We start from the raw sequence: 15612 nt of genomic DNA, 5'->3' as shown, positions 1-15612 counted from the left end.
CAGTTGTACTCATTAAGTGCTAATCAGAGCAGCTTGCAGAACTTATTAAGATGCAGCTTCTATGTAAAAACTATTAGTACTTCTAATTGAAAGATGGGCAAAATAGGCAAAAACATGTAAGCAGAAACTAGCAGAGTAAAGTTAGAAAGGCACAGGATTGCTAAACCAGGGTTCCTGCTTTTAGTCTTTTTCTTCCAGTTAGTAACAAGGTACATTACTGCAGATGCCCCTGAGTGATGCCTCTGGATTCAATTCCACATCTGTGTAGTGGGAGTGCCGCTGTGGTTAGCTGTGTTTTAGGCTGTAGTGGTCCATGACTCCTTAGACTGATGATAGAGCTAGCATCAGGCACTGGTTCCCAGCGCTGCCAATGGACTTGGCAAATGTCAGAAACATGGAGGCTATGGCCAGTTCAACCTCAGGAGGAGCTTGGGCTTCCTGTGGTTCTGTTCTTTGAAGTCCCCTACCTATCTTTCTACGTGCTGCATTTCCAACCTTAGCCATAGACACTGATGTAAAGTCCCGAAAATGGATATAAAGAATGTCTACCCCAGTCCTTTTAGGATGGCAGGCATGAGCCTGAGGTTACCCTGAAGCAGCAGCCTTCCTCTGGGCACTCCTACCCACTCGAGGGCCACAGTGGTAGAAAGCAGATAGATGGCTGCTGTCCTTTGTGGACATAGGCAATGCAGCATCACTCATAGTCCTGCTGCTTGCCTCTAGAAGGGAACCAGAATTATTACCAGGTGTCCTCAAACAAAGGTGTTCACAGAGTCCTTATACCATTTATGGCTGTTTCTTTATTAAATACTTGAGTAAACTTGGTGTTTGCTCAGGGTCTGTTTGGGTTTTGTTTCCGTTTCCGTTCATGGCTGTGCTTGCTGCTTGCTGTTCATGCTCCCGGTTAATTGCTGTGTCGCTGACTTATTGCTTGGCTTGGTTTCATTTAACACAGAATTCATACTATCAGTTACTTTCTGTTCCTTATAATCCACACTGAGTAATTAATCAAGCTGTTGTATCTGAGGTTCTGGCCACGAAGCTGGGTGCCCAATGGGCACCACCAACTCCTGTGAATCACTGAGTGACTTCAGTTTCTGTTTTCTGTCTAGTGGCTGAGCAGGCAGAATCCATTGACAATCCATTGCATGAGGCTGCAAAAAGAGGTAGGTTTGATTATCTTTTTCTTTTTTGATAGACGATATGGTATATTAAAATGCATAGCTTTTTAAAAAATATTTATTGTTTGACAGTCTCATACATGTGTACAAGTATTTTGATCATTCTCCTACCTGAAGCTCCTCCTTCCCTGTAACACGTCCTCCTCCGAACTTCATGTTCTCTTTTTTAAAAATAGACCCTGAGTCCAATTGTTGTCCTTGAGCACATGGCTGTGGGACCAGCCGCTAGAGTGTGAACAACTTACCAGTGGTTACACCCCAAAAAGAAATAATGACTTTTCTTCCTCCATCAGCTGTCAGCTTGGAAGAGCTCCTCAGCTGGGAAAGGCGCCTCACGCCCCCACCCTCTCAATTCAAATAGGCATTTTGACTGGTTGGATGTTGTGCCTATAGTGAGTCCATGGGTGCAGCAGCCATGCCTTGCACAGAAGACAGGCTTTCCCCGTGCTCTTTCTTCTCCATCCTCTTCCTTTTTTTCTGTTTCTGTATTCTGACATGTTTCTTGAGCTGTGGATGGAGAGGAGACGGTGCAGGTACTCCAGCTGAGGGCTGAGCACCCAGCACTTACTTTTTCTCAGCACTTTGACTGCTTGTGAATCTCTGCAGTTGTGAATCGCTGCCATTGCAGAAGCAAACTTTCTCTGACCGAGGTTGAGAGCAGCCCTGATTGATCAGTGTAAATATGTATATTTAGAAGGCTGTTGGACAACCTAACCATTAAAGCAAAACAACAGTTGTAGGTTACCTGTTATGGCCTATGACATCTCCAGCCATAGGCATTGAAAAGGGTTACAGCACCAGGCATGAATTCCCCCCTGTTTAACAGGTCTCAAACAGAATCAAAGAAATTGATTATCCCTAGGTTTTAATTATATGCTTTGATAAGTTTTGTCAAGTACATATACCCAGAGCACCAACACCCAGATTAAGATCTAGAACATTTCTGTCGTCTCATAGTGTTCTCTCAATGTACCTTCCCACTCAAAACCCTGCCTTCCCTAGAAGCAACCTCTGTGCTAACTAGAAGGGGAGGCGTGATTTTGATTTTACAATGCCAGGTGACACACTTTTTTGAGTACTTCCCTGCACTGTGCTCAGAGCAGGACTAGGCAGGTGAAAGGAGGGTCATGATCTGATTCTCAAAGCTAAGGGGCGGATAGGGCCAGCTGGGTGTAACAGATCATTACAAGGCAGTGATCTGAGTCCTGGGGGCAGGAGGGCAGCAGTGTCCTGGGACATAGCACTTAGCAGAGTGTTGATGGAGGGGGGAATTGTCTTGGTCCCCACCAGCCTGGCACACTGGCAATATGAGGGGATTTTGACTGTCACAAGAGACTGTGACAAGTCCTCTCTGTCATAAAGCATTCTTCAGGTAGAGGCCCAGGCTGTTGCTGACATCCTACAGTATCTAAGACAGACCCCATAACAGAATTTCTCTAACCCTGAACATCCACGGCGATTCTATTAGGAAGCCCTCCTTTGAATAATGGGAAATCCTGATGCAGCCTCAGCAAGCGATTTCATTCTGTCCCATATCTGTATGTGCAAAGGGAAGGGCTTAGACTAGCTAAAATAACATAAAAAAAAGTGTAAATGAGATACTTAGGATATTAGCCTGAAATTTTAAATTAATAGCTCTAATTTAGCACAGAGCAGTAGTATTGAGCATCTTACTTAGCTTAAGGTACTGCATTTCTTTTCTTCCCCAGACTGAAAATGTCTTTAAGCATGAATAGAGAGAGTTGCTGTTTGTAGTTAGGTTTCTTGTTACACCCTGCCTTTCAGAGTTAAACAGAGATAATAACAGTATGTCTTTTTTTTTCTTCCTCTGAAGAAGAAATACTTTTAGACCTATTTTTGCAACTTCTCCTACTAAAAAAATGGATGTTATTGCTGTCTGTCAATAACCCAGAGAGCAAATGCACCATGATAGGTGCATTAGCAGGCAGGTCTTATTTTAGGATTTGCTGATTAATCCATCACAAATGGGAGCTTACAGTGATGCAATTGATTTAAAAGCGAAACAAGGAATAGAAACCGTTTTCTCGTGTTTTTTTATAAGTGTAAAATTCTTTCAGGCAACTTGAGCTGGTTGAGAGAGTGCTTGGACAACCGAGTGGGTGTGAACGGCCTGGACAAAGCTGGGAGCACTGCCCTGTACTGGGCCTGCCACGGGGGCCACAAAGGTACTGTGTCTCGCTAGTTACACATGTCTGTGCTGTTCAAACTCACCTTCACCTAAGGGAGCCTGCTTTCTAACATGGTAAAAGCAATGCTGCAAATCCTCCAAAGTCTGCCAAAAGCTGTGTTTCCAGAAACTACAGAGCAGCGAGGTTGGGATGTGCCTGGTGAGCCCCACTGAAAGGCTGAGAACTTCCTTTCCTGTCTCAGGCTTCAGAATATGCCAGAAAACACCAGTAACAGGAATACAAACCCACCGTCACATGCCACAGAGCGAGGGCCCAGTTGGCTCCTGTAGCTTTTCCCTAGTTATGCTTTTGTCCCTACATTTTAAATTTAATGCAAAATTCAGATGTGCCACACTGGCATAAGTCTGCAGTTCTGTTGCAATCAGTAATAATGGCAAGGTGAATTCTGTGTACTTCATTGTAGTCCAAACCCATCATCCACTCTTTTTCACCAACTGAGCCATACCTTCAGGTCTGAAGATTTTCTTTTGTGATCTACCTTTTAGGATGTGTGTGTGTGTGTGTGATTTGAGAAATGTGTATGCATTTTCTAGAACATTCTCCTAACAAGTTTTTTGCAATTATGATAACTGCTTTTACAAAGTTCACTGTTTCTGTCTTTAAAAAACCTTTTGTTTGTTTGTTTGAATTGCAGACATAGTGGAGGTTCTGTTTACTCAGCCGAATGTGGAGCTGAACCAGCAGGTGAGACTCCTTACCATGGGGAACACATTTAGCATACACACCTCTTTCTCTCTGACACAGTACAGCTTGTGTGTATGTACAGTATTTTAGTTGAAATGCTACAAGCACAAGGAGTTTTGCTGTTGTGACTGTTTTGTGTTGTGGTACTGGGGTCTGCAGCCAAGTCCTTATAGCTGTCTGTCATCTGCGTGTCAGAGAGCTGCATCCTCGATCCTTAAGTGCAGTTCTCTGGCCCTATGACACATGCTAGAGATAATCCCTTTACAGAGAGAAAAGGTTTCCCTCCGTCCCAGTTTGGGAAGTGCTGTTCCATGATCAGTTTGCCCCATTGCCCTTGAGCTGGTACCAAGGTGAGCAAGCATATGGTGGGTTGGAATTCTGAGCATCACATCACAAGGTTTGGGATCTCACACTGTAAAGCTGAGGTTCTACTGGACCTGGGTTCTTGGGAAACTTGAGGCTCCTCTCCAAGCTTTCTGCAGTTGCTGAGAGTTGAGCTTTTTGCCCCTGTAGTACTGACGCCCTCAGCTTTTAGATGCCCCATCCTTCCATCAAGAGCCCACAAAACCAGTGTTTGCTGTCCTCCTCATGGCTAGTAGGTAGTGGTGTTTGCTCTGCCATTTGACCTTTGTTTTTAAAAGCGTCCTGATTAGATGTGGCCTACCCAGAATAACCTTCCTTTTGGTGAATCCAGTTAAGTATTGTCTGCAAAGTGATGGGCTTTTTATTTTCGAATACAAGGTCTTACTGTGTGCTGGCCTTAAACTTGCTGTGTAGACCAGGACATGCTTGAGCTCACAGAGATCCATCTATCTCTGTCTTTTGAGTGCTAGGATTAAATGCATATACCACCATGCTCCACCCAAGAGGAGTGATGGCATTTATATTCTCTGACTTCACCCACGCTTGAGGACAAGAGGGTTGATATGGGGTCTTTGGGGGGGGGGGCAAGGGAGAGCAGGTATTATTGCGGTCATGCGAGAAGGTTGTTGAACACAAGCTCTATTTCCCTCTTACTTTTATGGCATCGTTTTCTTGTTTGATTGTAGTACCATCTTATATGGCTGACACATTAATTGTTCTCTGTTATTTACTGTGCTTTTTTTTCCCAGTCTTTTATTTTAAGTTGGCTTCTACTCAAACACTTAAGCTGCTTTCAAACACCCAGTGTCTTGGTTCATCCATTTATCCATATGATTGGAAGCTATGTACACTTGGTGGTGGTGGTGGTGGGGAGGGTGCTCCTGTATTATTGAGTGTGCTAACATAAATGCCACACCTTCCCCTACTGAGGGGCCATACTGTTTGGCAGAGGTGATCTGCACTCTCCTGTCCTAAGTCACCACCTTTCACTCTACTCACTGGGCAATGAGGTGGTTAAAAGTAGCTGAGTAAAAGATCTTCAGCTTACAGGTTTTCATCTGACTGGTTCTTGTCACCTTCTCTCATACCATTGTACATGAGCTGGGGAACTCTGGTAATTTCTCAGCAGGGTAATTCTATTGCTGTTAGTGAGACATCTTCCAGTGACTGGTCTAGGGGTTCTAGTGATGTTGTATAAATCCATTTGGCCACTCTTATTTTCTCTCCATGCCTCCTTCTTGCCCAGTGCCCCTAGGAACGCTCAATTCCTGACTGTTGCTCGGTCACTGCATTTCCTTTCGAGGCCTCCCTCTGCAGGAACCGGTGCCTCAGCCTACCTCTGCCATGTTAGTTTTGTTCCCCCATCCCTCCCAGAGCAGCTCTTCTCATTGCTGGTTCCTCTTTCCTCTTTGGAATTCCACATGGTTCTGGAGCTTTGCTCTCAATTTAGATTTACATGGGTCTTCATCCAGTCCACTTTGTGTTTTTATAACATGATTTTCCCTTTCTTTCACCATAGAACAAGCTAGGAGACACAGCTCTGCACGCAGCTGCCTGGAAGGGTTATGCGGACATTGTCCAGTTGCTACTGGCAAAAGGTAAAGTTTTTATTGAATTTGCTTGGCCATTTGCCTTGAAAAATAGCTCCTAGTGAAGTAGGCCATTTGAAATAGTAGGAAGATTGAGTCTCCTTCCATTAAAGCTGGAGTTTTAACCTCTACTCTGTCTATAGTACATTGTTATAGTAATTGAGATGAAGTTATTGGGGGTACATTTATGGTACTTTTTACTGTGAATTAAGACCTTGATAAACTTTAAAAGTACATATAAATGTATTAATTTTAGAAGGAACTTACTTTGCATATCTGTAAGGCTGAAAGATTTTAGGAGGGAGGGTCTTTTAAGGACATCGTGTCCTGAGAAAGTTGGGATAAAGTTGGTGAGGCTTGTGCTTGCTTGGGAGAACCTCAATAGATAGTAGAAATGCTGTAGCTGCTCTTGCCTAAGCTGAGCCAGTGCTAAGGTGTGAATGAGGGATGCTTTGATCCCATTGCCTGACTGCTGTAGCTTGTAGCTGGCTTTGCATCCTGAACCCTCAAGCAAACTTTATTAAATCATAAATAACATATCACCACAGTACGATTCAGAGAAAACAGCTAAATCAGGGACTGCTCATCCATTTATCTGCTTGTCCCATAAATATTAATGGGTCTTACAGAGGGCTGGGCAGGCATGTCACTCAGGGACTTGGCCCGGAGAACAATACTGTGGAACCTTTCTCCAAGCCACAGTTATAGATTCTATCTTTAGGAATCTTTGGGGGACAGTGATGTGGAATTTATGAGCATGGATGTTTTTGGGTTAAGTGAGATGATGATGCAAACCCCTGGTCTAAAAGATTATTCACCATGGGAGTTGCTGGGTTTTCCTAAAGGTCATGCTGAAGGCTGTGCTGTCTAATGTGGCAGCCATGAGCTGTGTGCTGCTGAGCCATACTTAATGTTTTATTTTCAAAGTGGTTGCAGGCACCCACTGCAACCTGCCTAAATTGTAGGAATACTATGATAAAAGGCCCATGCTTGTAGAGCTTTCATGGAAGCCCGCAGTAGTGCATCTAGTGAAGCCTTTGCATGAACCTGTAAACAAGTTGTTGGGGATACTGCTCATTATACTGTTAGAAAGGATGGAAATCAGAAAGAACCGATTCCTGTCAGTAGAGCTGTGAGGAAATACGTTTTACAACATCCACAAAATGCAATCCCTATCAATGTTCAGATACATCGAGTTTTGTGCGTACTCCAACAAGAACTCACCGTTACTTAAATACTGTTAAGTTAAAAGTGAAGTTACAAGGCTGAGGAGATGGCTGAGCAGGGAAAGGCACCTGCCTCCATTCTGTGGACTTGAGTTCAGTTCCTGAGATCTGCATGGGGGAAGGGCTTCCCTGGGCAGCATGATACAGGTGCTCACACACATACATACAAAGGAGATAAGCGGAATTTTAAGATGGAGTTACAGAGCAGAACAGATAGTTGGCTTTGTGCCCATGTTCATATGTGTGCAGATCATTGGCAAACTTAAAGAGAGACCACTGGAATAGTGGTCACCTTCGAAGAGCTTAGTTCAGGGGAGTCAGTGCACTATTGAGCACACTTCTGTATATTTTGTTCCTCAACACTGTAAATGTCTCGCTGGATTCTGATGTAAGTTTTAGCACAAAGACAAGGTAAAAAATGAATGGAAGAGGGCATACAGGGACAATAAGCCTATGAGTTTTATTGTTTTGCCATTCTGCTGATTTACATATGGATGTACCTGCAGATAAGAAATATTAATCCCCTGACCATCAACCCATTAGTGAGTGTTTGTTTTCTAAAGGCTCTCATGAACTGACGGGTGTGCTAGATGGAAGCCCCAAAGCCTTCTGCTGAGATCTACATAACCGTTGAGGCCATGGTTATGGCTGTGCTTTAGGATTCACCCAGGACCTGTAAAGGCCTCATTGAAAAGTCAATGTGCAATCCCTTGCAGCTGGGAAGGGAAGGGCAGCTTTAATGGAGCTGCAACAGGTGCTCCGATGACGTGTGCCAGTCACATTATTTCTCGGCCAGAAGTGTTCTCTAGCTTTGCCAAAGTGACTAGCTTTGTTACAGAGCATTGGCTACTACAGCGTTGAGTCTTCAGAGATACATAGTTTATTCTTCTTGTGTCGGAAAGGTGCGAGGACAGACTTGAGAAACAACGAGAAGAAGCTGGCCTTGGACATGGCCACCAATGCGGCCTGTGCGTCACTCCTGAAAAAGAAACAGGCAACAGGTATTTGTTTTAAGTCACTCTCCTTGCTTATGACTGAGACTTAGCATCTTTTTTTTTTTTTTTTTTTTTTTGCTTGTTTTTAAGATTTATTTATGGGGCTGGAGAGATGGCTCAGAGGTTAAGAGCATTGGCTGCTCTTCCAGAGTTCAATTCTCAGCAACCACATGGTGGCTCGCAGCCATCTGTAATGGGATCTGATGCCATCTTTTGGTGTGCAGCAAACATGAAGGTAGACTACCATATACATGAAGTAAACACATCTTTAAAAAAAAATCTTAAAAAAATTAAAGTATTTTATGTGTTTATGTGTGTGTCTTACTTAGGCTTTCTATTGCTGTGAAGAGACAACATGATCAAGGCAACTCTTATAAGCTCAGAGAGGCTAAATAAATAAATAAATAAACAAATGTAGGCAGAGGTTTGCTGGAAGGGGCAGTGAGAGAGGAAGAGAGGGAGGGTGAGTGTTGTTTGTGGCCGGAGACAAGAGAACAATTTTCAGGGGTTGGTTCTTTCCTTCCACTATGGAATTTGGGAGTTGAAGTCAGATCTCAGGCTTCTACCTTCTGCCCTCTGAGACATTTCCCAGGCCCTCTACTGTCTTAAGTTTAGTACTCCTTCCAAGTATAAGGGAAGCCAAGGCTTCCTCCACCCTCTAAGAAGAAACAGTGTAACAGGAGGCTTACTTATGCAAGTGCTGATCACCATTATAAGCCTTAGTGTCTACAGCTCAGCTGATCCATGTCTGTAGACTCAGGGTTTCCATTATAGAGGTGAGGGACATTTGGTTCCATGTTAACCTAGTGTATCATTTGTTATCTCTTCCATAGATCTTTTTCTGTCTAATGGAAAACTGGTTGTATTTCTCTTTATTACTTTTGGGTTTTTTTGTTTTTTGAGGCAGGATTTCTCTGTGAAGCGCTGGCTGTTCCTGGAACTCACTCTGCAGACCAGGCTGGCCTTGAACTCACAGAGATCCGTCTGCTTCTGCTTCTCAAGTGCTAGGGTTAAAGGCATGCGCCACCACTGCTTATTCCCATTAACGTTTGAGCCCTGTGGAAACTAATCCCTCCCTTGGGTGTCCTTCATAATGAGAAGTAGCAGCATGGCACTTTACTCTGTACCCTACCCAGCTCCCAACAGAATCAACAACAGAGCCACTCCTTAGTCCCTGGCTGTAGCCCATCAGAAATTGTCAGCATCCTTCCTCTCTTCAGGGTTTAAGGGAACTTCCCAAATTTTCCTTCCCATTACCACGTCCCATCTTAAACCTTCCCATGAACCTTGCCTTTTTGTATTATCTCCCCCTTCAGTTCGCATACAGTGAAAACCAGCCTGGAGTTTGGTGATTTAACCCTGAGTTAAATTGTGCCTCTTTAAAGACATTCATTTATGGATGTGGGCTCTGGAGGGAATGACAAAGTGTTTGTTAGCTTGGCTGGTGGTGCCTGGCTACAGATTTGGGAAAATGTTAGCAACTACGTGGTGACAGAAACTAGAAACCACTTTTGTTGTTGTTGTTGTTGGGGGGGGGGTGATTTTGTTTAAGGTTGTTGACTTGGTCCTTGGTGTCTAGTTGGGTCAGGAGGGAGGGCTGTGGCCTAACTTCCTTTCTCTGCCACTGACTTCCTGTTGCTAGACTAGTACTTTCAGAGAGACTCCACTGAGGTGAAAGGTTTCTTAGGCACAGAAAGTTCTCTTTTTTATCTCTTGAGCTTGGCTTGATCAGCGAGCTATGGCTCTAGCTTGGCAGGGTTCAATGCCCATCCTCCCATACCCTCTCCAGACCTGGAGCAAGTCAATTTCCTTTGTAATCTGGACTGTACTAGTGAGAGAGTGCAGTCTGGATGCCATGCTGCTCCAAGAGCACATTTGTTTTTGAGCTGCATTTTCCCTCTCAGGAAATCTGCTAGTGTAAGAATTTGACAAGACAGCTGAAGAGACCTTAGTTACATTAGCTGTTTTTCATTCACTCCCATTCAGGATTGCTTTAGCATCTGACAGGGTCTAGTGCGCGTGCGTGTGCTCACGCACGTGCACACACACACACACTTCAGTCTCTTCCTTCTTTGTATACTTAATTTGTCTAAAATGAAATTTAGGCATCTGTGTTCTTGCTTTGGTTTCTCCCTCATTAGTTGTCCTTCTCTCGTCTGCCTTCAGGTAAGGCACAAGCTATGGACTGACTGAGGCCACATCTGGAGTGGCTGCTGGTATGCTCCATGTTGGCCACAGTGCATGAGGTGGCTGCTTTGTGCTGGAATCAGACAGCTGGTCCCCCTCCCCCGTCCCTCCCAACCTACCACCAGATGCCTCATTCTTCCAAACAACTTGGCAGCCTCTAGTAGAGAAACTTCATAGGGTCTCAAGGACCCCACAATCCCTGGGTCATTGGAGAGATTGTATTTTGAATTGCCCAAAGCACTGAAAGTAAAGAAGATTCTGGACCGTCAATAATCTCTGCTTGTCTCCTTCCTGTCCTCTCTTTAGATGGGCTGCGAACGTTAAGCAATGCCGAGGACTACATTGATGAAGAGGACTCAGACTGATTCCTCCAGGAGCTGCTTGGATGCCTAAACTTCTTTTGCTTTTGCCATTCCAAAACCTTGGTTGTTTTGCCAGAAGAGTATTGACAACCGTTCCTTTTTGAAGTCCATACTGTGGTCTGTGATGAGTCTACCTGGCATCAGTGATTCTCACCTGTGGCTTGCCAATAAGTGATGGGATACTCTGCTGTATAAATGCTATGTTCACCAGTGTAGAACAAGAAAAGATTATATCTATTTATCAAGCTAAAGGAATTTTTAAATAATTTTTTCTTTAAAAAAATATCAGGATTTTTTTTTAAGTTCTTTACCTCAAAGAATGGGATGTTTGAGTGGTATTTTCAAGGGGGAAATGCTTATTATAACAGTAGACTAAAACTCTCAACAGAATATTGTCAGCTCTTCTGACAAAAATAAACATTTAAAGAGATTTATTATCTGTTCTTGTGTGGTCAGTCATTGCTGTTAAATAAATAAACCTTTTTGTATTCAGGTAAGAACTGATTTTATCTTACTTCAGATTGTATTTTTAATTGATTAGCACAGAAGAATCACAGTGCTGTGTTTCTCTTGCAGCTTCCCATATCTGCTTTCTTTAATCAATTGCATGTCTTAGAAAAGATCAAATTTTAATAGTTATGAAATACTCAGAATTGTGAGCAAGGTAATACTTAGAGTGGAGAAACTCAGTAACCTCAGTGTGGAGGATTTAAAAAAAAAAAAAAATCTTGATTTCCGTCAAGTGGTAGTGGTGTACACCTTTAATCCCAGCACTTATTGAGGCAAGCAGATCTCTCTGAGTTTGAGTCCATCCTGGTCTACATAGTGAGTTCCAAGACAGCTAGAGCTACACAGAGAAACCCTGTCTTGAAAGACAAAAAAAAAAAAAAAAAAAAAAAAAAAAAATTTGTGTCACTGCAGAAATATTCAAGATAACACGGTCTCATAATGTGTCTAGATTCCCAGCCTGGGCCCAGAAATACATTTTCATTTTTAAGAATTCACACCTCATTTCAAAAGGCTTTATTGGTCAAGAGAAGGAAATGTGTGAGGGAGGGAGTGGGTCAACTCAGGAAATGAGTAACCGGTGTAGGTGCATCTGTCTTCTGGCTTTAGCTGCTTTTCTCTCTGTAGGTCAGGTCCCTCGACTGAGAAAAGTCCCTGGAGTAACCCAGTTCGAGGTCAATGAATTTAGTAGAAAAGAATCCAAGGAAGCATTAACAGCAAAGGGTATCACTGCCTCCAATTAAATTTGCTGTTACATCATGTTTCTTTCTGGTTGTTTGAGATGGCTGTCCTGAGACTCACCATGTAGCTCAAGCTGTCCTCAAACCCTATCTTTGCCTCCCAAGTGCTGGAATTGTAGGCAGGAGCTACCATGCCTGACTTGTTAATAAATTTAATCTAGCCATTTGTATTTCTTTATAAGCAGAGATGAAAAGATACCATTCCTTCCAGAAATTTTCTTCCTTCCCATAGAGCCTGGAAGGACTTTTCATTGAAACAGGGCATGTGCCTCAGACAAAAGCTTTTAGAGATCCTGAAACATTTCATTCTTCAAACAATGATTGACAGGGCACAGCCTGTATTTTTGGAGGGAAGAGAGTCACCTTTAACCTGCTACTACTGCATAGGCAAGCCATCCCTCCCTGCCATCCTTGGGTCAGACTTTTCCAGGAGCTTGTTCAGTCCCCCATCCCTATTGTCCTCCTCCTCATGTTACCCCTTCTACCCTCCATCCCCCATCCCAGGCTTTGCTGCCTTGGCAGGCAGGAACTCTTGCCCATACTGCTGCTTGAGGTCCCAACTTTTGAGTTGCTTAATTCTAGCTGATACACCCACTTTCTTCACCACTGAGTCCCCTTGCCTTTGTCTTGCTCCTGTGTGACGATTCCAGATGCAGGTGTTTCAAGGCTACGATGCATCCATCTAACAAAGCCAATTCCCACTTCCTGCTATGTTCCTCTTCCCTGGCATGAATCGACTGGAGTCCTTATATAGTTTATGCTATTTTCCCTCTACTTCCTGAAGCCTCTTTGGGAATGATTTAGCCATGGTAATGGTGAGAACTAACAGGCAGAGAGAGTGGGTGTCAAGCTCTGGAAGGCAGAGGAGCACCCCTACTTGAACCTGGCCTAGAGTGACAGCACCTGTCTGTCATTGCACTAGTCTTTCCTGGCCCAGACAGCATCTCTAACCCTGTTCTAGGAGACAGAGTGAAACAAGACCCTAAACTCTGCAACCCCAAACTGAGTGAAGGTAATTTTTATGAAATTGTAATATGCACTTTTAAATAGTATTTGTGTTTAAGGTAAAGAATAATAGAGCTTTATTGCCTTTTTTCCTTTCTTAATACATTGAGCCTGGAGGATCCCAAAAGTTGGCCAATTATAGCTTTTAGGGCAGAAGGAAAGGGCACAGGAGAACTTGGATGTGGCATCACGTTTGGTGCAACAGGACAGCTTATTTAGCTGTGGTTGAAATGCCAGCCTAGCTGATTTGAGTTCTTTAATGCTGATCTCAACAATGAAAATCAGTTTCAGGAAGCCCACCACACTGTGCGAGGAGGCTTCGGCTGAGTTCTGGAAATTATTGGCAGTTTGCTGTAACCTGAGCTTCCTGGTAGTTACTATAGCCTGTTCTGGCCATTGCATCCTTAAGTAGCAGCCTCCCAACCTCCTGCTGGGCAGTGCTGCCAGTCCAGCTCTAGCCCCCAAGCTTCATGCAAAGGACAGTTCTCTTCAGGACTTGTTTTTGGGCTTTCTACCTGGGGCTGGCTTTTGTAGATTCATTGATGAGTGGCCATGCATGCTAACTGGTGGCTCCTTTTGTCAAAAGATCAGTCATCTTGTTATTACCCAGGGATAAAAGATGGACATAATATTGAAAATGAGATTTTATATTTTAAATTGGAGAAAATGATAATGTATTTGTTTTGAGACTGGCTGGCCTTCCTGCAGGTTGATGTTAAAGCTGTGCACAGACACCATCAATGTGAAGTGCAAAGGGTCTGCCTAACCCACTGGTGCTCAACCTGTGGGATGTGACCGCATTCTACAACCTTAGGAAGGTTGAGAGCCACTGGCATAGAGCTTTGGCTTCTGACTTTGCTACTGGGAGTACTGTGATTCTCTTGTCAGGCTGTAGAACCATTTACATCTTGATTGTATTTCCCTACTGACTGGTTTGTGGGAATTTTTATCAAGACTTTTATACTGCAAGTATGTATGTAATGTTTAATATACAGCAGAACTATACTAACTTAGTCAAATTTATAAGTATCTAGTTACTAAAATGTGAAGCTTTGGTGGAAATAGTCAGACTTGTTGACCCTTGTTTTCACAGCAAAAATAGCTTAGGCAAACAGTTTTCTTAAGTGCCGGGAAAATTTCAGGCCACGAATTTATGGGTTTTTGTCTCCTTATTTCTAAATAATATGATTTTTTTTCTGCCCCTCTCTTCCAATGACATAGAATTAAATAAAACTGCTGTTTATTAAGGGCCTTCCACCGATTCCTGTGGTAGACAATTTCATAGACATTGCATCATTAATCTTTTATTCCTGTTTTATTGCTTTTACTTTTTAAGCATTTATCTTATTTGTTAGTGAGTATTCTATGTATACACACTGTACCTGCATCATTTCTATCACACACCCTCTCCCCTCCAACTCCTCCAGCGCCCTTTCCCCCCACCTGCTTTCTCTTAACCTCATAGATTTTTCAGTCACTGCGGAAAACCAACCTTATCTTTGAGGTGCTATGATGTCAAGTTAAGGGATTGGCTCAAGTTAGGCTACTCTGCCTTGAGGTGGGCACACAGGTCTGGCAGATAGCTAAACCTAAGCAACTGACTGAGCTTGACATTCACATTGCCAGAAGAGTCTGTGGAAACCACAGCTCCTTTCTAACCAAAGCCCCGGTGAAGGCACGTGTTAAAGGATTCTGCTCATCGGCCATGTTCCTTAAAACAGCCCCATGGATTTTCATAGAAGATGTTTTTTCCATCCTAGAAATATGTTAGCAGAACTTCTGGGTTCCCGACTCCCAAATGAAATATAATCCATTAACAGGTTTCCAAAATCGACTGTGTACACATGTATGAATGTGCCGCAGTTCTTTGGACAATCCTAGCCCATTTATTTCTGTGTAACATGAAAATAGTGGCTGGCAGTCCCAGGAGGGAAGTGAATGTCTTAGCAGGTCCAGTTGCTGCTTGTGGCCATGCAGGAAGCTTCATGTTTCCCAAGCCCTAATATTGTTTTATTTGTGGGGGTTCCTCAGGCTGCAGGGGTTTCTGGGGGCCACTCAGCCTCAAGCCTCTGCTTGCGCTGTCTGTAGATTGGGAGCTGGGAGGAGGCCTGGCTCCTGCCTGTGGATAGGAAGAAAAGCTGGAGCAATTTAAAGGAATGCCCTGGGGAGCCTGAGAGCCTGCAGGAAAGTGGGGAGACACAAGGGGCTGAGAACCAAGGAGTGGCCACCTTTGTAAACTGCTCTTCTGGTAGAAATCAGGAGACTGCTTCAAGATGTGGTTATGAGTTTAGGCTTCATTCTGGATATGTATATCCTCTGCTGCTCAGGCTCTGAGACCTTGGCTGAGTTTCTTAAACACTGATTCCCAAGCCAAAAATAGATAGGACAGTGGTACAGATTGCCTAGAGCAGTGCTTTGCAACCTTCCTAATGCTGTGACCCTTCAATACAGGTCTTGTGGTGACCCTCAACCATAAAATGATTTTTATTGCTACTTCGTAACTAATTTTGCTACTGTTATGAATCATAATGTAAATTTCTGATATGCATCCCCTGCGAAAAGG

At 43.5% G+C, this 15612-nt stretch overlaps 1 protein-coding gene across 1 annotated transcript in view; it reads left to right on the top strand.

The window, feature by feature from the left end:
* Ostf1 (osteoclast stimulating factor 1) overlaps window positions 1–11231 on the top strand; it is a 50918-nt gene extending 39687 nt beyond the window's left edge. Inside the window, exons 5-10 of the mRNA XM_051194066.1 lie at window positions 1113–1166; window positions 3260–3367; window positions 4026–4075; window positions 5958–6036; window positions 8156–8254; window positions 10742–11231. Coding sequence (XP_051050023.1) covers window positions 1113–1166; window positions 3260–3367; window positions 4026–4075; window positions 5958–6036; window positions 8156–8254; window positions 10742–10800 — 449 coding nt within the window. The 3' untranslated portion in view covers window positions 10801–11231. The remainder of the gene's footprint in view (window positions 1–1112; window positions 1167–3259; window positions 3368–4025; window positions 4076–5957; window positions 6037–8155; window positions 8255–10741) is intronic.
* Window positions 11232–15612: the final 4381 nt, after the last annotated feature.

The sequence above is a fragment of the Phodopus roborovskii genome, unplaced genomic scaffold, assembly GCF_943737965.1.
Source record: "Phodopus roborovskii unplaced genomic scaffold, PHOROB, whole genome shotgun sequence".
NCBI classification, from domain to species: Eukaryota; Metazoa; Chordata; class Mammalia; order Rodentia; family Cricetidae; genus Phodopus; species Phodopus roborovskii.
The sequence above is the reverse complement of the archived record's forward strand: the minus strand, read 5'-3'. Positions and strand labels throughout refer to the sequence as shown.